Genomic DNA, 21,379 nt, shown 5'->3' with positions numbered 1-21,379 from the left:
TGCCTAATGCCTGCTTTAACCTTGCTGTAATAAACAATTGTAAACCCCAGATTAGGCATTGAGCTGGGACCAGGCCATAGTCATATGCCAGGGGCCAGTGCAACTGAAGAGGTAGTGTGTTAGGTTATGTTATCCTTTTTCAACTTAATGGCTACAAAGTAGTGTATTTGGAGTGCCTTACTTTATGTTATTTTGTGCGTGCAGGAGACAAAATTTCCTTTTAGAACAACACATTGATGCTCTGAATCACTGAGAATGCCATTTGCTGAAAGTTCTCTTCCACAAGCCAAGAAGGGCACAGATCCAAACTGATGCTAAGCACTCTGTAGAATTTCTTAAAATGTAATTCATCATTTGTAGTAAACTTCAGAAAAAGGTACTTCTCACGTACTCATACCTTCTTGCTAACTTGTCAAGGAGCCCAGTCTAAATCACAGAAATAATTCAGCCCTTATAATACATTTTAAATGTTACCAGGTTTTAGCAAACTACACAAAAAATTTTTAGTTCATTTCTTTTTTAAAGGAATTTAGAACAATTAATGTGTTTTTGACTGAAAAATGTTTCCAGAAACCCTTTTCTACCAGTGACAGTGGAAAAGGGGATGTTAGAACAAGCAGGATAAAAACCTTTTCCAAAGTAATAGAAATTATTTGCTCAAATAAGAGTTAACATTTCTGTTGATTATAGTTCAGCTGATATGAAATAAATGCTCTCTGACATATTAATTCTCCATAGGGTCACAGTCATCTTTCTAACACATACACTGTCATTTACTTAAAATCAATTCAGCTGCTAGTGGCATTATTAACCTTCTAGGAACATTACATCAGATGTCTGGTTTCAGACTAGAGCTGTTCAGACACACAGGTTCCCTCTTGCACGTGCTGTGGAGGGAAGGAATAAAGCCTTGCAGGCAAGGAACTGAGCTGAGCAGTGGGAGGTGTCTGGGTTCACCTCCTATAGCTGCTACAGACTTCCTCTATGGCCACAGGCAAGTCGTTCTGTCAAAAAGCACAAGCACACACCTCACCAAATCCTTTTCCCCCAGTGGGTCTCTCTCCCTTCAGTAACATCGACACCATAGCGCATGGATCTTTTTTTGGATATGCACAAACAGGAGACTTTCTGCTCAGTCTGTTGAAGCTCATGGCCTTGAGTTAAACATCATAGCACCACAGCAGAAAGGCATTTTACAAGAAAGAATCCTGACCTCTAAAAAGGTTTCAGAAAGAAGTGGGAGTGAAACACAAAGTTGCTAAGTGGCTTCTTACAGCTCCTCTACCAGGTCAGCAGTAGGGAGAGGAACAAAACCCTGGTCTGTGATGCCTGCTGTTACTGATCTCAATCTAACAGCCTTCCAGTTGATGTATGGCTTGTTCCCTCTCTTTTGAATTGTCACACACGTTTGGTTTTTATCTAGATGACTGGTTTTGTAAGATCTTTTTAAACAGAATTTTACTTTTTGCGCCTGCTCTCTGGTGTGCCTTTGGTGGACAGACAAGGAAATTCAGTATAGGAGAAAAGTGCTGTGGTGGCTTTATAGTGGGAAATCAGACTTCATAAATATAGCATGGTACCAGAGTGCATGAAAAAGAATTATTTGGTTAGTTAAACGTACCTTATTTCCAAAAGTCACTTGATATTTTCCTGTCTTACCAGAAGATGTTTAAGGAAGAAAGTGGTTAAATAACAGATAAGGAATCAAAGAGTTATGAATAAATGGTCAGTTTTCATGATACAGAGGTAACTATAATCTGGATTTATTAGCTGATGGATCAGACAATGATTATGGCAGTGACACTAATTAAACGTCTCTCAATGACAAATTAAAAGGAATAGGGTGTCCCATTGGGGACAATGAAACCCAGTGATCTCAGGCTTGGCCACCATTCTTGGGATAGTTTGGAATAATAAGGAGAGAGCAAATAATCTCTCACCTTGCCAAAGAAATGGCCTGTTGAATGGCCCTTTAGCTCCAGACCTCTGGGTCATTAGATGTGCACTGGGATAGAGAAGTGTCTCTATGAGAAAAATGAGCTCAACTCATTTTTCTCTTTAGGCTGGAAATGAATAAACAGAGGGAGGGTGTGACAGGAATATATGGAGTTATGAATGTCATGTGGAGGTGGAATAGACAATCATGATTTAGTGTCCAATGAAATTATCAGGTATACAGACAAGAACATAAGCAAGGCTGAGTACTTTATTATACAGTCTCATAATTCAATTATAGAACTAGTTATTACAGAGACACTGTAGCACCCACAAATGTCAATCGCTTTAAGAGTAAGTAGACAAGTCAGAAGAAGGTTCATCCAATATTCCTAAATACAAATGCACTTTGGCTTTGGAAGTCCTTGTGCAAAGATTGCTGAAATCTGAAGTAATCAGTAAAAAACTATGGTAAACGTGCCCATATCTTTACTTTTACCAAAGCACCCAGCAATGGCTGCCCTAAAAATATAAAGGCTGGCTAGGCAGACCTTCGGTTTGAACTCCAGTGTCTGTTTCTGTGTTCTTATGGTTACTGCAGACTCAAGCCTTTGGTATTCTAGTTGGTTTTGGTTTTGGTTTTATGTGTTTATTCACTGAAGGCTGCTGGAGACAGGGATTTCTCTTGCACTATGGGTGTGCAGTCTCTAATGGAGTGGGATGGGTCCCTGATTGTTCCCCAGGGCCTGATATGCTACTTTCATACACATTGTAATTAAAGTTAGGTAAGAGCCAATTGAAAATGTGCACAGTAAACAGAGAATCTAGTTTGACATGCTCATCCCACAGCTAAAGTTCTGCAGTTACTTCCGTGGGAACCTGGCACATTTTTTCCTTCCTCTAACTCTTCCACTTTCACAAGGCTCTCACTTAGAGCCACACAGTTCTTCACTGTCCACAAAAGTAAGTGCTGACTAAAGTAAGTACTGACTAGCACAAAGCACTCTGCCTGCAAGCTTTTTCCTTCAAAACTTCCCTCATGTGTCTTCCAGTATCCCAGAGATACAAACCTCACACGTGCCATCGAGGAAGGGAGAGGATACTTCCTGGCATGGAACCGTTCCCTGGCTGTCCCAGAGATTTGAATCACTTGGTTGTAGAGCATCAGCAGTCAGCTCCAAACCAATTTTTCCCCAGCATTCTGAGTAGTGTCCAGACCAAATATCAAGCTAAAAAATAATCACTTTTTAATGTGTGAGATTAGGTTTCCTTTGGTAACTCAGTGATGGTACCAATCAGGATATTTTCTAAAATTCACAAGGACATCAATGAGGGCTGTTGACTAGAAAGATACACAGATTAGAAATATTGATTTTATTGGTTAGATTCTGATTTTTGGGTTTTCTTTTTGCCGTTAGTACTGGGTTTTACTATACATATATATCTGGGCAAAAATAGATTGGCTTCACTTTAGTTTATATTGTGTTTGCTGTGAATAAACACTGGATTATAAATATTTTACATGAAATTGTATTAAAAGATATGTGTTGTAGCTTTAAAGTTCATTTAAACACCCGTCTTATTCATTACTTTTGTAAAATCTTGGATTTTGCCAAGTATAAAATTTGGCTAAAGAGTGGGCAGATGGTAACTCAGTTATATTTTTGAATAATGTTGATTTAACTGGAAGGTCTGCTTGGTGCTTCACTTAAGGAGAATCTAAGGCAACAGGGGTCTACCTGAATGGAGTTATCAAGAGTACCCTGCTGGAGGTGGGATGTGAAAGATCTTCTCTGACAGCAACCATGAATGTCTCACCAGATAAGCCTTAAAAGGACCATCAGAGAGGAAATACATTGTAGCACCCTGCCAGTGACTTTTGTTAATTAAGAACAATGCACCGTTTAGACCCAAGGCTGGGGACTGCTGCTTTGAGCTCTCAAGGGAATGTTTTGTTTGTAGAGCTGGGGAATGATGCAGTGTTACTGAGACTGGCTGGGACAGGATGCAATCCTTGCAAATGCTCTCTGGTTGTTACTCTTTAAGAGGTGTGTCTAAGAGAAGATAGTATATGTCTTAACCCTGGACATTCTGAAGGGGAAAAGAAAACAATGAAAAGCTCTTGAGCATCTCAAAGTCTGTTGATCAGAGATTTTGCAATGCATTCTTCCCTCTTGAAGGTGGTGTCCTTGAGCACATGCACATTCCTACTGCTAGCAGATTCCTATTGCTAGAGCAAGTCTGGGATCAAATCCCTCTCTTTAAATTTGATCATTGGTTCAAAATCAGAACCACTGGCTCTGAGATGTGCTTTGCCAAATACTTCGTTAGGAGCTTCTCTTAAACTTGCTGGGCCAGTAGCCCAGATTTGTGACTTCTGCCAGTTTGCATTCAATTGCTTTTCTTCATGTTTCCTTAGTTACCATATAAAACAAAATTTGCAGCAATATTGTGGTGGAATGGGAGGAAAGGAGGATTTCCTAGAACCTTTGTCTCCTTTATGACAGTAATGGAGGATATAGTTGGCATGACATATTTCTTGAATCATAACTTCAATGTTTGTTTTACTCATGGCATAATTTCTAGCTGTTGCTGATACGTATGATTTACTGAATGAACTGTGCATTGATCCTGCATTACCGTGAGCTGACTGTAATGAAGCGATTTCTTTCAGACCACCAGAAGGAGCTATTGAATTCAAAAAGCCTTTCCTTCAAAGTAGGAACTCCTAGTACAGCAGGGCAACCCGTAGGATAACAGAGCAGGCACACTGTCTTCCTTGGAAATCAAGCCAAGGAGCAGATTCTCATTTAGGGTCTGCATCTTTTTCTGATCCACTGTACTGAAGAATCAAAACTGATTTTACAGGGTTTAAGATCCAAAGAGATGAGAAATCTATTGAGGCAGGTTTACCCACACATTTTTCCACGGAGTGTGGAACCTGCTGTTTTCCATTATGTCACAGCTCAGAGATGTTAGGCTAACAGACCTGAAAAACGCTGGAGAGTTAATGGCAATGTCCATAAGGATAAACAAAACCCGAAGTTTTTCTTATCCATGCTGACTGGCAATCAAAATGCACTGGCCACAGGTTAAGTGTCTTCTGAGGTGATATGAAGATGTGCCACTATTTACTGTGTCTCATGATCAGATTCATAAAATGAGGCATGAGATTTATAGCCCACCTTCTATGAGTTTGCCCTTTATATTTGACCAAAACCCCTTACACTAATAGAAAAAATATTATTTTGCTTTGGCCTGTCTTCCATTTACACCTTTTTCTGTCTGACAGCAGCCTGAAAGTTTGTGATGATTGTTTGAGGGTGGTGCATTCTGCGTGTCTGTGTGTGTAGCTTTGAATGAATATTTAAATTAATGCTTAATTAATGCTTAATTAATAAAATGCCATTTGTCACTAAGCTTCAAGTTGGAATGCACTATACAATTTGGTAAGTCAGTGTTTCCAGCATATTAAAAGAATATTTGTTTTAAACACTTGTATTATGCATGTCTTTGGATTGACACATGGTAAAAATGTGTCTGAGGAATAACTTTTTCTAAAGACCTGCAGGCAGTGGTTGAGGCTGACTGATCTCAGCACTGGCTTTTATTTATGTTGACTTTCTTACTTTATAATGTACTTGTTCTCAAGACGCTCTGCTAGTACTCAGGCATAAGTCTGGGTGTGTACATAGAATAAATCAAATATTGCTCTGGGAAGCTTACAGTGCAAATGGTAACTAGACATGAAAAATATACATAATAAAGTAACAGGAGAGAAAGGAGCAGTGAGGAACTGAAGGATAGTGGTGTGGAAAGCAAGAAAAGGTCTATTGACTGGACAGAATATATGTATTTTAGAGGTTTCATATGTTGGGCTTGCTCTTTGTTTTTTGTGCCTTGATAATGTCCAGTAGCTTTTTTCAGACATGATGATCTTGTGTTAGATACTATGCTGTGCAAAGGTGGAAATTGAAGGTTGTTCCCATCTGAGATTTAATCTGTATGATTGAGATCTAGGAAAAGACAGTTGGAAAATGATTACAAAGAATGGGTACTATAGGCAATGAGTTTTGTGTCAAAAACTCTTTATAAATTTATAAATGCTTTTGCTTTTTTTTTTTGTAGCAGTATCTCACAGAGATGTCTTCTTCCAAAAACAGTTTAACATGCCCTGTGTTCTTTTTCTTGGGAAGTGGGAACTAGTTAGATTCAGCTATGCATCTGTAATGACCTTGTACCCTGACTATTGACATTTTCTGGAGTTATGGGGCTGTTGCTTTGATTAAAATGAGAAACAACCACCAATCTGTGCTCAGCAGCACAGTGGGCACTAGGACCATATCAGCCAAAAAACCACATGTTGTCATGCTATGGATTTTCATCCCCAGAGCTCTCTGTCATTGTGGCACAAACTACCAGAGGACCTGTCTCACCCTGAGCCTGACTTTCTGCAACAGCTGTATCTCATAGAAACAACAGCATCATTAGCACTCAGAAGACAGTTTCCAGTCTTGGAAATATATCTTTTCTCACAAAGAAAACTTTCTCCTTTAAATTCTCCATAAACCTGTATCTTAAAGAAAAAAAAAAATAGCTTCTACTAAATTAGAGCAAGAAGACACTTCATGTTATTTTGCCTCTCTGACATCAAACTGGTGCTTAAATAATCCTTAAAGAACCTAAATAGACAAGTAAATGAAGGGAGACAGTAAGAAGTCATTTGTGGAAAGAAACACCTTTCACTGTGCACGAGTTTCTTTAGAAATACACAAATATGTTACTATCAGTATATTATTTAGAGGAAGATTAATCTTATTTTATCTTAATGAAAATAACAAGGCTCCCTTATGACCTAATCACAGGAAACAGATGACTTCTGTCTGTCCAGTTAAACCTGGCTGAAGTGGCAGCATACATTGTTCTGTCCTTTTAAAATGTGCATCAGATTTCTATGCCTATGTATGTCCCTACAAAATTCTACTTTTCTGTCTTATTCAGAAGTTGAGGATAATTGGACACTGGCTGGTTGGTTTGTTGGACTTCTTGGAAAGGATCCTGGTACTGGGAGTTGAGCTACGGGATTGCTTTGTTAGGATTTCAAATAATGGTTATGTGATGTGGCTTTTGTACCCTCTATACACTGAGGGCTTAATTTTTGCCAGTGCAGGCAATAATGTACAGGAATCCAGCTACATGCTGTCATCTACAGGTTTGGAGCATTCCTTAGCTCTTGCACGGTGCTTGGCTTCTTCTGGCCACAGGACTTAGATTATTGGAATAAATGAATTTTTACCGCATCAGATTGTCAATATACTTACGACTCCCCTTGGTGAGTCTAATCCATCCAATGTCAGTGCAACTTTTGTATGAGAAGGTATTTGTTGGCAAGAATAAAGGGTTCATAGTCTGGCCTCTTTCCAGTATTGCAAATTTGTTACTCGTGGTGCAGTTACTGACTAGTAGAAGGAAATATATTCAGGACATTTTGATGGCCTCCTCATTCAGTAGCAAGCATCTGTCTAGAGTCACAAACCAGACCCACAGAGCAAGTAGGAGAAAGTCAATGCATCTTTGAATTCGGTCTCAACACTCAGTATAAGTTTTCAGTATTAACCTCAAGTCACGTCAGCGTTCTGAAATGTCAGTACATACACTCCCTCCTTCAAGCAGTGCTGAGAAAGAGGCAGTTTCAGAGGCAGTTGGTCCCACCTATGTTGCTCTATTGGCAGGGGAGAAAATTAGGTGACTAATGAACTAGAGACCTATTTTTGAAAAGATAAATACACATAAGAGACAAGTTACCCAAACTAAGTCTGTTCTTTACATGATGGTGCTATGATGTGATGGTGTCAGTGAGAGCCGAGTGCCTCTGCTGTGCCTATGAGGGAAGTGTCTCCCTTGTGTAGCATCTCCCACGTCCTGTAGCACAGTCAATGCATGCAAACACTCTTAATTGTGGCTATTATATGTAGTTTCCATTTTCCTTTCTTCTCTTGGATTTTCCTTTTCATGAGGGTAAATCTGCCTCAAGATGTGGAAAATGTACTCTGAAGCAGGCTGAGGATCACAAGGTCGTAGCTTTCCTGTCCTGTCCTGTCCTGTCCCTTTGACCTTTTTGTCCTAGTCTTCAGATTAGACCATCTGTGAATCTTGTTATCTAGTACTGTGCAGAACAGAGTGTGTGACTGATCTCTTGGCACAGCCAGTGTGTTGCCTTGGTGGGTTGTGTGGGATGAAAAAAGCACAATACATGCCTTTTCTGTCTGAGACTTGTTTATCTGCATGACATCCAGGCCGCTCTGGGAGAGCTCTCCCCTTGGTGATTGCTGGCAATCAAAAACAAATCAAATCAAGGCAAAGTTAGAGAAATTCTCCTATACAAAGAGCTGTTCTAAAACAAAGCTGCATTTTTGTGGTGCATTGTCCTGACTCTGTGTGAGTCCTGTAAAGAGACAAAGGCGAGCAGGAAGGAAATCTCAGCTGCTTAGTAAATGCCCTAATTTGATTTATTTACTGCTCCCTTCCCCCACTCAAACTGTTCTGCTAACCTGTTAGTCCCAACTCAGACAAGTAAGACCTGCTAATCTGATTAGTCCTGACACACAGGAGCAAGGCTGCTGGGAAAAGCTGGACCCTTACAGCTGTTTCAGGCTTCAGCTTCGATCACAACGTTATGGGTTAGCTGAATGTATACTGCAGTGTGACAGAAGCCCGCAGCATGCACACAAGTGAGCAGTGTGACCGTCACTGAAGAATTCTACCCTGAGTCTGAGGCCACTGGAATACAAACCATGTTTCGTGTCACCTTCAATGTAGTGACAGAGAAAGTTACCTTCACCTTGGCAGCCTGCCCCTCGGCCACATGGAAGGTAAGCTCAGATATGCTTAAAGTAAAAAAGGTTGATGGCACCATAAAATGTGCTTCTGAGCATTTTTCCCAACCTTAGGCCATGCTTGAGAAGTTTTAAGGGGAGCAATAATGTTTTAAGGGAATTGCACTGCAATGCAGCATATGCACAACTGCTTGGAATTAGACTAAATGGATCTCATTCTGGAGAACAGCTTACTTGTTGCCTTTTAAAGCTGTTCTCATTTGACTTTAAAAATAGCCAAATTCATAGTAATTTTCCTTATTCTGGTCTGGAAATACCACTTACTTATATTAACAGCAAATCTAGTGAGACATATAAACATAAGCTACTCATTTCTGTAAGGAAGGGACACTGTTTGAGGAGAGCTTTCAAGATTCTTGAGGAGAGCTTTCAAGATAATTTAGGGATTCCAAGGATTTGTGAAATATGTACCATGCTATGCTAAGTTAGAACACAATGCATCTCTATAATGAGAGATTAAAATTAAAAAATACCCCTTAGATGCATGATAATACTCAATGCATGACAATAATTTGGCAGAAGTCAGAAATGCTTTGCACATCAGCTCCTTCTCCCATCCATCAGTTCAGTTCAGATCTTCACTTCCTTGAAACAAATGTTCCCACCTTGTTTTGAAGAGACTAGCATTGCCAGGATGAGATGGGAACAGGTTCCTTCCCTTCCCTTCCCTTCCCTTCCCTTCCCTTCCCTTCCCTTCCCTTCCCTTCCCTTCCCTTCCCTTCCCTTCTTTGATATGTGCAATGCACAAACATAAGTAAATATTTAAAAGTAAAAGCTAAAAGAAGCTGTAGTACAGTGAAGTTCATAAAATGTAGTACATTTATTGATGAACTAAATAAAAAACATGTAAGAAAGTGGGCACAATTGTATGAAAAAACAAGACGGGATGCCAAGCCAGCAGACGAGATGGCTTTGCAGTAGCGCTTACGTAAGTAATGCAAAGTTAATTTAGAGAAAGCTTTGTGGAGGGAGTATGTATGTTTTATCAGCCAGCTATTACAGCTGGAAAAAGTCTGACGTGGTTTCAGGTGCACAAGCCTTCCATTTTGACAGTAGGAGGCTAATGAAAGACTGTTTCCCCAACCTTACTTTGCTTATGTCCTTGTGTCAGCCAGAACAGCACTGGTATTGCAAGTTAATTCAAATCCTTTGAAACTGAAAGAGGTCACATCCTCCTGCTGTAGGAGGTAGGACAGAGATGTCTACTTTCAGAATGCTAAGTCTTTTTCTTCAAGAGTAAATGGCCCAGTCCACAGATAATGCTAAGATGTTCTGCCTTTCCACATAGCACAGCATGACCAGCAGATGAATCTTGCATGGTGTGGTGGGACCAGGATGTGGTGGCAGCTCTGTAGAAGGTGTCTTGGTGCTGGGAGGAACAGAGCAAGTTCTGTCCCAAATTGTTATGTTTCTACCCTGTGCTATGCAGTGTTTGTTTCTCTTAGAAATTAATTTCTGATTAGAAATATTGGTGAAAAGTTTATTTAAATTATCTGTAATTTGGCCTATTTAAATTATCTGTAAAATATTAATTTCTATGATATTTTAATGAAAAAAAGACAGTACTCCTGCTCCAGACGTTTCAGTCTGTAGGGCATAAGCCCCACTGTTTTTGCAGTACATTGTTTTGTAAAAAGTAGTTTAATTAGAAGTGGGGGAGGTTATGGACATGGGACAGCTAGAGGGAAGTGACAGCTGAAAAGGGCTCAAGTTGACAAGTGCAAAAGGCTCAGAGCTGAACATGGCTGTTCACACAGGCACCAATGCCTGAAAGCCAAAGGAAGAAGGATCACTACTATAAACTATGAGCATCTTTATTATAAAGCCTGGAGGAGGGGACTGGGCTGCTCTTTCTCACCTCTTTGTGTCAGTCTGCCTCCGCTTATTTCCCTGCTCCTTAGAGAATGGGCTGCTGGTACTTCCTGATCTGTTTTCAGGTGTGTAGCTGGTCAGCAGAGCAGAGGGCTGAGTAATCTGAGATGTGCGTGGGCTATAAAAATCAGACTGCAGTTGGTATCAGCTAGGCCAGAATCCCTCTTCAAAGGGCTTTTCAGGTTTCGCTCACTTGAATTACTGTTGCATTTTCAGTTGCTGCTAACATTTGGGGAGTCCTGTCTTGTGCCTCTTTGTCTCCTGTACCTGGCTTTAAGAGCAGATAAAAAGATCCTGCAGCTATTGATACACTACAAACTCCTACCACTCATTTCCTAACCTGTGAACAGAAAACATGCTGCTTAGATAAATGCAATTCAAATTCACAGGGTACCAGCAGATTTAGTTACAGAGTGTATTCGCTTAGGGAGGCTTAGCTATGCTTGAATCCAATTGATTTACTACTGGTGATTCGGCTTTGTTGAATCCCATCTGAACTGTATGGGGGAAAGCAGCAAAAACTGCTGGTTTGTGGCTTTCTATTCAAGGCCAGGAAATTCACTCGATGGGGATCAGCCTAACTCAGGGCTTTCTTGCCAATTGATGCTGCACTTTATCTCCCTGACATGGACAGATAAATGAGCTGGGGGAGGCTTTGCAGTCGGTTGGAGCCCAAGCTGAACGCGCATTGTTGCCAACTTTGGAAAGCTGCACAATGGCCCTGTCTCCCCAGCAGTTACAGCCGTTGGGGCAGGGACCTGTCGCCTGGAAGGCTGCTAAGAAATAATGATGTAAACTCCTCCCTAAGGATGTGGGAACAATGTTCAAATCTTACGAAGTGGGCAATATCTGTGATAAGGAAACCAGAAAAATCAGGGGCTCAGTGTTCATTTTCTTTCTGCGGCAAGCTGAACACAGTGCTTCAGCTTGAAAAGGACTGGTGGGGAGGTAGGGTGGGAGGCGTGGGAAGCGGGCAGCAGCACGCAGCTTTTCTGGCTCAGATTAACCTCCCCTGTTGCTGCCTTAGGAACCTCAGTTAGACTTGCATAGAGCTACAGTTGTCTGCTCTGTTCAGCAAGTGTAAGTGCACATTAGCGAACAGTCTGTTCTTACTTTGTTGTCAAGGCTCCTAAATACACCCCCAGCATTGAAAACCACTGTAATAAATACAGTACAAACAGAAACAGGCCGATCTATGGAATTAGTGCATGAGAACAAAGGACCAGACCATGAGCAGAAGGACAGTAATGTGGTGTCAAATGTCATCCTCATGTGATGGCACATGAAAGAGCACTGCAACAGGAGGACAGCATGAATATGGCACATACTGTAATGGATTACTCTGGGGTTGAATTCTCTGTAAGGCCTTGCATTGGTCCAAGGAACTGGTTAGCTCCCCAGATCCTATTAAAGCTGCGGAGGTGATGGAAATGAGGAGGCTCAGAACTTTTGGGGAAGAATTTCAGTTTGTTCTTTACTTGGGCCTTGTTTTCAGCTTATAGAACAATACATTTCTCCTTGAAGAGTAACTGTTTCTAACTGTTAAATATAGAGCTGCTAAACACTTCCAAGTCTAAATTCCCTGAAAAAAAATTCAGAAACTTCTATTGCTCTCAGCCTTCATTTTAAATGCTTTTTTTTTTTCCACTTTGCTTTTAAAGAGTATTCCAATATATACACCAGATACCTGTACATCAGCTTCTATGAACTTTGTTCAAGGTTCACAAGCACATGTGACACATCTCTTTATTTTCCCAGCTTGTGAGTGCGGACTCACATCTTGTATATTTGTCACTTTTGGATGCACCCCAAAGGAGGTTAACAAAGTCCTTTCCCGCTATGCGATATTCAGAGTCCTGTAACAAGCTGTGACCCCGAATGCTTGTCTTACTAATGTTAAATACCACTTCACAGTGACAAGTCTGGGATTTTGATGCCTAATTTGGGAGCTACTGCCATAGAAGTAAGTACTTTTTGAAGTGATGACTTACTATTATTTCTAGCAACAGTCTCAGAGATTTATTACTTTGAGCCATGATAATAGATCAAGGTTTTCTTCCTGTCATTATATTTCTGGGAATTCTACAGCTCTACATGTCTCCTCAAAGTTCTTCCTAGCACAGATTTGCACATTCTCAGAGGACTTAAATCCCTTTCTCTCTCTCTCTCTCTCTCTGATTATTTTTTGTTATGTTCAGCACATCCTCCTTTGCTAGCTTTTGCCACTCAACAAAAACGTCAGTATTTTCTTAGCCCCCTACCAAACCCTTACGTGAATATTTCTCAAATGGATCAGCAGATTCTTGTTAAGAGTTCAAATAATGCATAAAATCAAGTCTGTGATGCTCCTTCGGGCCCCAACTGTAGTTCACCAGCAGATGGTAGCAAACATCGCCTTCCTTGCGAGCTCCGCCTGGGCTTCAGTGAATGAGAAAGGGCCGGGGTGCCTCATCGGAGTCATTTGTTTCCAGCTAGAAGAAATAAGCTGTAAACAAAGTAGTTGTGCAACTCGGAACAAGGAGGATAATCACGGAAACCACGGAAATATTGCTGCATTCGGGACAGAAGAACTAAGTAGAGGTCGGAACAAATTCACTGCAGTGACTTGCTCTGAATGGCATGAGAAGCATTTTGGTGTCACTGTTATTGTTCTCGTGGTGACAAAAAGGGACCATTATTTGCAATGTAGCAAATGAACAACATTCAGAGAGTCATGATAAAATTGAAACTGCTCTGGGTCAGCTCTGCCCGTGTATGTTGACCCTTTGTACTGAAGACATGGAAAGTTCAGGATGGGTATTTTTACTAAAGGGAGTTTCTAGCCATTTATTTGGGGGTTTTGTGAGCTGTACCACTCTAGTTCTTTTATATTTGATACGGGCTGTTGATTATCACTTTCTCTCACTCTCTTCTGTATGCTTCTCATTCCAATGGCTTGTTATGGCAGCAACTTCTCAGTTTCTTTTTAATGACAACAGCTAAAATAACAACTACTGAAATGAGAGACAGAGAAAGCAGAGAGGGACAGGATAAAGCACAAGCTGCTAAACTGTGGTGTAATTCCCATAAGGAAATGTCTCTTCACTTATAAGATAGTACAGCATAGATCTGGGCAAACTATTTGTGGCAAATCATTGGATATTTTTTGCCTCTACTGTTTTCAGTTGTACCACCACTCCTTTCAACTACCTTACTGAAGATTTGAAATTCTTTGGCTTCTTCAAGCAAAGACTGTTTAATTCCATAAGCAGTTTCTGGGAAGCATTTCCTTTGTGCTCTTTTCTCCATCAATAAGTGTTTGATGACTAAAATCCTAAAAGTTGCCTGACTGCATACTGAAATTTATTTCTATGCTTATTTACTGGAAGTTTTTAAAAAAATAGTCTAAATGCAATTTAAAACTAGACAATGGCTTTTTATAGGTATAAAAATTACTCCTTCTCCAGTGCTTACCATATTCTGAGCCAGAAAACTTTTATTGGTTAAGCTTTTAGAATAGAAAGGAAGGAAATCAGTTACACTGTTATGCTGCTCCTTTCACAGGATGACTTGATCTAGAAAGCAGTGCAGAACGCAAATGGGACTGGCTGCACCTCTGTCAGTGCTTATGCCCCCTACCTGAGGATTTCAGCTGAAGCTGTCAGGATTCTCCTTTGGCCTTAAATCCTCCTATTTTCTTGCAACTATTCAAAATACGTAAATACTTCTGTGTCTTTGGCAGGTATAGCTGGCCTGAGTCCTTTTAGCTCCATTGGCATCAGTCAGGGGTGTTATATTGTGTTGAACTTCATGTGCAGGGTACAAAGTCCTCCCAGTGTGACAACACTTGTCTCCCAGAGCTATGCCCTTGACAGAGGTGATGATCAATCAGTTCAGGCACAATCCAAAATTTTGCTTTGGAATTTTTGGCCCATATCATTTGGCAAGGAGATATGCTGGGAAAGGCCTGGACATTAGTCAATCTCACAATGTAATTTGACAGAGGTAGAACTGAAAGAGGGCATGTGACAGTATTTTGAATGTCATGGTTTGGCAGTATGGTAAATCTGCCTTCAGGGACCCTCACGTTTCATGAGAAATGCCGTGGCCATCTGAAGCCAAGATTTGATTTAACATTAACTCACTGCTCATTCAAATTTGTTCAAAACCATTGATGAATCTATTTTGTACTGTCAGCCTTTATGCCCAATCAGGTACAATCTGTCTGCACATTTCTGTTCTTATGCTAGATCAAGGAACATCTGCCTCCCACAGCCATCATAAAGCCTTCATAGAAGGATGAAACCATTACAGAGCTTAAACTATCTCCTGTGTAGTGCATTTAATCTGTCTGAACTGCAGTCACCTTCTCAAGCCTGATGAAATCCATTTTATACTGTTAGATATGCCATCATGGAACCGCAGCCTAAACACAGCCATACAGAAAGCTATTGTCAAAACTGTGAAGTCACACCTCTGTTTGATCACATTTGCTCTCCCAATACACATACTGATGGACATCCACTGTTTCAAATATTACACCCAAATTTTCTGTATTTACTAGTCAACATCAGCTCTACCTTTAGTCATCCTTTACTGGCCTGATGACGTATTAGGAAAGGAGGTCAGAGGTCTTGATTAATCTGGGTAAGAAAAAGGTGGGAAAGAGCAAAAGGGAACTGAAATTTGTCACCGGACAGGATGACTAGAAAGCCAGTAAACTGCAAGTGGGAATTGCAAGGTTCTTGTTGTACACAAAGAAGGGTTGTTTCAAGCTCTATGGAGACTAGAAAATATGATGGCGCAGCACCAAAACAAAGAGGCATGTGTAAGGGGGAAGTTTGGGATTTGTCTTGTAGAAGTTTTGGATTCTGACCAAAAAGAATAAAATTTATGTGAAACACTGATCTTGATGAGAATACGTTATGAAATTATAGAGTGGCTATGTGTTTTCCCCATGGGATTCAGTTTCTGTTCCAGTGCAGATGTTTGGCTCTTGGTAGTCATAGTAGTACTGGGGTATTATAAATCACTTAGTCAATATGTGAAGGTCTTCTCACTATTACTGTTAAAAAATGAGCAGTTGCAAACTTGGGGCAGCATGTAGAAATCATCTTCCACAGCAGTGGTAATTCATTCCTCTTTATACAGTATCCATTGTCTTAGTGCAATTAAAAGCATCCTAAATGCTTTACAAAATATTAAAAGACATAGTCCTGGCCTAAAGTGCTTTCTGGTTTAGTTCAGACATGACAGAAGACATGTGAGAAATGAGACTGAGATGGTGCAGGGATGAGTGAGACCCAGAGTTCCTCTAAAGAGAGCACTCTGATGTGATGTTTATACAATCTAAGCATTAAATTGTGTCCATCCCCCCTCTCCTTTTTGAAGTCAGCATAACTTTTTTCAGAAGCAATGGTTGTATGACATTAACTGGCACTGAAAGAGTTCTGACTGATGACAGCTTCATTTTTTACTTTCGATAAGAGCTCTTGTGAGTCACATCACAACCTGGGGCATTAAAGAAACATGTATCAATTTATCTTAATATGCCATACTGTAAATCAGAGTGATTTACCTGCTGATTTAGAAGAACTTCAGCAACCTCTGCAGCAGGGACGGGCACCTCCAATTGTTTGGGGGTGGGCAGTTGAGAAAACACATATTGCATACATCATTTAACTCCCAATGTGACCATGCGGTAGAGATATTTCCTGAGCTGTACTCTGTTTAAGTTCCTTTTAAGGCCAGCAAATTCTAATCAGGCTAGTAAAAACCTCAGTGGTCTTTGCAAAACTGGTCTCAGCAGCAGGGAATGTTTAGCACTGTCTTTTACTGCTGTATTGACGATAACAGCACTTCTCACAAAAAATATTTCCTGGCAACACGTCCTCTCTGAGAGCCAGAGAGAAAACTGTAGCTTGAAAATCTTACAAGTGGGGAAAAGTAGTTCCTTTGCCTTTGTGAGCCTCTGGCAGTTACTGAGGTTCCACAGTGCAATATTCACTCACTTCCCAAGGAAACAGGTCAGTTTATCCATGTTGATCATGGATCATACTGTGCCGGTTCTGCTGCTGTTACTGATCCTGAGGGTTAGGAAATACAGGATACAGGATACTGCGTGGATTTCCTCAGGTCTCAGTATTATCACACCAAGACAGGAATGTGTCCTTCCTACTGGCCATGGGGTCTCTCTGTGATCAGAGAGGACGGGTGGAACAGCTTCCTTAGACAGGCACTTTGCGTTCAGGGACAGAGGTGACAGACAGGCACATCTAACTCTCTGGAAGGACCATGCCATTTGCTTCCTTTCATGTCTTTAAGCATCCCTCCCTCTGTCCTCTTTGACCAGGCAGTATTGTCTGTCTATGGTTTAGATGTGATCAAATCAGCATCCTAACACCTAGCTCTTTCCAAGGGAGGATTTCAGAGGATTGTATTGCTGGTGGCACTGGGTATTTGCTTAATGTTCATGAAGAGAGATTTACATCCTACAGTGATCAGCAAGCAGCTCTGTAAGGATGTTACATTGGATCAGTGGTCATTATGTCTCCTTTGGCTCTGATTTCCAGCACCCAAGCTGAATGATGAGGCTAACGAACTCAGGAATCCAACACATTTGTCAAAATGCACTCCAAGTCCCGTTGTTTGACTCCATATGGAATTTCATTAATTAATGGCTCTGAACATTATCCAGCACCACACTGGCCTCCAATGGCCAGCCTCAGGCTTGGCTTGAGCCAGTTTTGCAGGCTCTGTTTCTCACAACCATATGGTTGAAAGGGGTTGCAGGCAGTGCTGAATCTCTGCAAAAATGAGGTGGAATTTTAGCAAATATTCTCCACTATTAACTTATTCTTGCTTGTTTTCCTTATTTCCCAGTCTAATGTTGGGATATTTCACCTCTCTGCCATTATCTGTTGTCTCATTTCCACGTTGAACTAAACTAAGGGGCCCACTGGTGCTGCATGGATCCTGTAGCAGGGAGGGGTTCTGCTGGCCTTGCTCACATGACACATCTTTCAGTAAAATAGTTCTGGGAAGAAAAAAGCCATGCTTGAAAGAGGGAACTGGAGTGAGCAAAAAATTTTCCATTTAAAGTTGGTAAATCGCTTGATAAAATGAATGAAACAGTGAGCCTGTGCATAACTCAGGGTATAGCGTATGTGGTGTGACAGAATTCTTGTGACCTCTTCTCTGTCTTGCCATCCTTTGGGCAATAATATCACAAAGCTCTGGAAGAACACTGTGACTCCAGGTAAGCTCAAAGATAAGCTGAGCGGCTTTCGCCATTTAAACCTCTTTAGGGTCCCAATGCATTAACAGGAGATTTACGTAGACCGAAAGTTACATAAACAGGCATTTACGAAAAAGTTCTCTTTCATTTAGGTGCCAACATTTTACTTCACCCTGAAAGCAAAGGCATTGCATCGGCATTTAACACTGTGGCTGCTACTTCCTTCCCCCAGGGCTCTGAAGTTGTGTTTTGGAAGATCAGTAACGTGTCTATGTGTAGTCTGCAAGTTTGGATTTGTTAAAGAGCATTAAAGTATATAGAGTTTGATACTTTCTTTGGTTCAACATCAAACCAAGCATTTCTTCTCTATTCAAAGCTGCCATTTCGACCTTTACCACTGTATTAGAAAGCAGCAGCCAGCTCAGCTGTTTGCAGGAGTTGTTTGCCTTCTATGAACTCAGATTAGCTGTTCCAGTAACACTATTATTGTATACTATTATAACCATTAACTAGTAACTCTTCAACACAATGAATCTCTGTATTCAGAAGAAACTAGAGCACTCAGTGGGTCCAGTGCCCATTACTCAAAGGATTTTGTACCAGGGTTTGTCCCTGAATTACAGAAAACATTAACCATCCGGAAACTAATCATGCAACATTCTCTTTAGTTACTGAGTCCTTGAAATATCCACTGATTTCTCGTAAGGCATAAAAGGTCTTTGCAATTTTCTCTCAGTGTTTTTCAGGAAAATGGTTAAGGGGGCACTAATTACAGGTTTTAATGGCTGAAGAGTCTCATTAAAGAAGATCCATAAGGACCAGCTGTCTAGGTTAAGAGACATAGTATTTTCACTTCTGGAGCAAGGCTAGGAAGGCCTGTGTTTGTGCTTAGCCCTCTCTTACTAGACAGAGTCATTGCAGTTTCTAAACTATGGGCCTGGCATACTCTGCAGGTGACCCAAAAACCCTGGTCTCTCCATCATCTTTATAGGCAGGCAGTGGATCCCACCTAACCATATTTTACCAGTGAAAGCAGTGTGGTAGTTCAAGGCCTGGAGGGGCAATGATATGTATACATTTGAGTGTTATCTCAACAAACATTCATTATGCAGACAGAGAATGGACCTTGATGCAAGAGTGGGAAAGATTCCCAGATCCCAGGTTAGTTATTGTCAAACATCAGATTTATAAAGCAGAAGAATGACGTTTCTACCTGTAAGCAATGCACCATTCATTTGTCCAGAAACTGAAGGACTGGTTGTCTCAAATGATGGATAATCTGAGCTGCTGTGTTTCTGAACTTAAAAATGCTACTAATGACCATTAGTTATGAGGGTGACTAATGCTCTTGTTTGTGCCAATGTTTAGCCAGTCTGAAGAGATGTAGGTTTAGTAAATGATCTCCAGACTTTGAGACTCTGCCCAGTTCTACATCCAAAGCTCAGCAGCAAGAGGGAATCATTTATGCCACTCTGAAGTGAAGAAATAACAGAGTGAAAGCATTAAAGCAGTAAGACAAAAGCCTGGCTTTAGCCAGGGTACAGAAAAGTATTCAGCTGATTTTGAAAGCTGGTCTCCTCCTCTCAGTTGCACTGCACACACTGCAAGATAACTCTTGCTTTAAACGGAAGGTACCATTTGTAACATACCCAATCCATAATTTAGAAGAATGTAGACATAAAGCATCATGTATAGTTCAGTAACACGACCTGAATAACTTAGAATTTCAACTGTAAAATTCAGAATCCAAGATTGCAGACTGAACTTTTCTGATGAATTAATTTTCCCCAATTAGAGATCTCATAGCTGTCCTTGTGTTGTGAGCAGTGCAGATCATTCCACTGATTTTGCTCTGCGGTTTTGTCAGCAGAACAATTTACTGCAGCCTGTCCATGTGTAGTGAATCTGTAATGAATTATGGAAATTTGCTGTGAAAGCCTGACCTTTTCCAATGTTTGTTTCGGCATTTCCCAGTACTTCTGTTTTAATGGTCTAGGCAGAAAGAAGTAATGTCAAATATTGCTAAAGAAATTCACTTAAAAGTCTATCTATACACATGAAAACTCATCCTTACAAAGATATTACTTCCTTCTGCCTAAAGTAACACAAATATTACACTGAGACAAAACTTTGGAGAACATAACAGGCTACTCATTAGGTTTTCACCAAGGCAATCAGAGTTATTGCAAACACAAAAATTGTTTGAAGTTGTCTGTTAATCAGATATACACTGCACAGCATGTGATCACCATTAATGTGGATTTCAAAAAGCTCAGAAGTATGGCTCTGTTTTCTCATATATCCTGAAAAATAGTTTTTATCTCAACAGTTGTGAGATGCATTGGCAAAGTATTGTAATTTGAAAGTTTAATTCTGAAACAGAGAGTTAACCTGGGAAGGGAATCCTCTGACATTAACTTACATGGCCTCTGATGGGCACAGGGTTGAATATCTCAGCTGGTAAAAGGATACTGTGCTCTGGACATATGTGGTTTAATATGAAGCCTTATAAATCCAGGGAGAAGCTTTCTAGGCTTTGGATCACTCTTCTGAGACCTAATTCAATACCAAGTTAAGATGGATCCATTTCCTAAACAAAGCCACAGGTATAGGCAGATAACAAAGGATCTTCTGTATTCTTTTAGGCAGGCAAAAAGGGAGATTTTATTATTTATTTATCAGAAGCCCTGAGGTAATGACTAGTCCAAAGAATCAGAATGTGTGCAGATGCACCCTCTTAAAATTATCATGACCACAGTATTCCTTGATTTACTGACAGCATGGTCAGATGAGCAGCACAGATCCAGACTCTAAAGTTACAAAGTAACTGCAATGCAATTTAAAATCCTTAGCTCTGAGGCTGATGTAAGCATATATGCTTACAAGGCTTCACAAGGGATTAGAAATTTATCTCTTGGCCATTCTCTTCTTCCAGATAAAGGGATGATCTTCTTCAGCTTTAGGATGCCCAGGTGGACCATTTGTGCTTCTAAACCTGACTGTCATGGGACATTTAGAAAGGTGTGAAATCAGACCTTATAAAGAAGCAGAAATTGTGGAGCTAGTAACGGGACAGGAGATGTAGAAGCCTACAGTGCCATCTACACTGAAGACCTTTGTTGTTTATAATGTAGCTGTGTCAGTGCAACCCCTTGAGGTTAATGAACCATTCCCTGGTGCTGTTGTTACTGCACTAGCCTACAAGAGCTGTTTGCAGCACTGGAAGTCCTGTTTTGCTCCTAGGTAAAACCCATCTATATAAGAGGCTTGGTAGCATCACAAGTAGGCAAGAATGATGCTGTTTTGGTACTGCGGGCTGTGTCACCTTATACTTTAAAACTTCCTGTTTGTAAAACACATTTTGTGTTTTAAACTTACAACAATTGCCTGTTGAATAGGGGAAAAGAAAGCAAAAGTGAACTCACCTCGTCTACTTACAGCACATTACTTGATTTGCAGT

At 40.5% G+C, this 21,379-nt stretch overlaps 1 protein-coding gene across 3 annotated transcripts in view; it reads left to right on the top strand.

Moving 5' to 3' along the window:
* SPATA13 (spermatogenesis associated 13) overlaps window positions 1–21,379 on the top strand; it is a 171,153-nt gene that overhangs the window by 14,837 nt on the left and 134,937 nt on the right. The window contains exon 1 of one of the 3 annotated variants that reach the window (XM_042023982.1): window positions 8,482–8,807. The exons of 1 other annotated variant lie outside the window; for it this stretch is intronic. In XM_042023982.1, coding sequence (XP_041879916.1) covers window positions 8,730–8,807 — 78 coding nt within the window. In that variant the 5' untranslated portion in view covers window positions 8,482–8,729. Of the gene's footprint in view, window positions 1–8,481; window positions 8,808–21,379 lie in introns of those variants that run through there. One more of the 3 variants, XM_042023977.1, reaches the window with a different exon arrangement.

The sequence above is a fragment of the Corvus kubaryi genome, unplaced genomic scaffold (assembly GCF_017639235.1).
Source record: "Corvus kubaryi isolate FWS band 111438036 unplaced genomic scaffold, C.kubaryi_AGA036_p1.0 37256, whole genome shotgun sequence".
NCBI lineage: Eukaryota > Metazoa > Chordata > Aves > Passeriformes > Corvidae > Corvus > Corvus kubaryi.
Note: the sequence above shows the minus strand (reverse complement) of the source record. Positions and strands in the feature narration are given on the sequence as shown.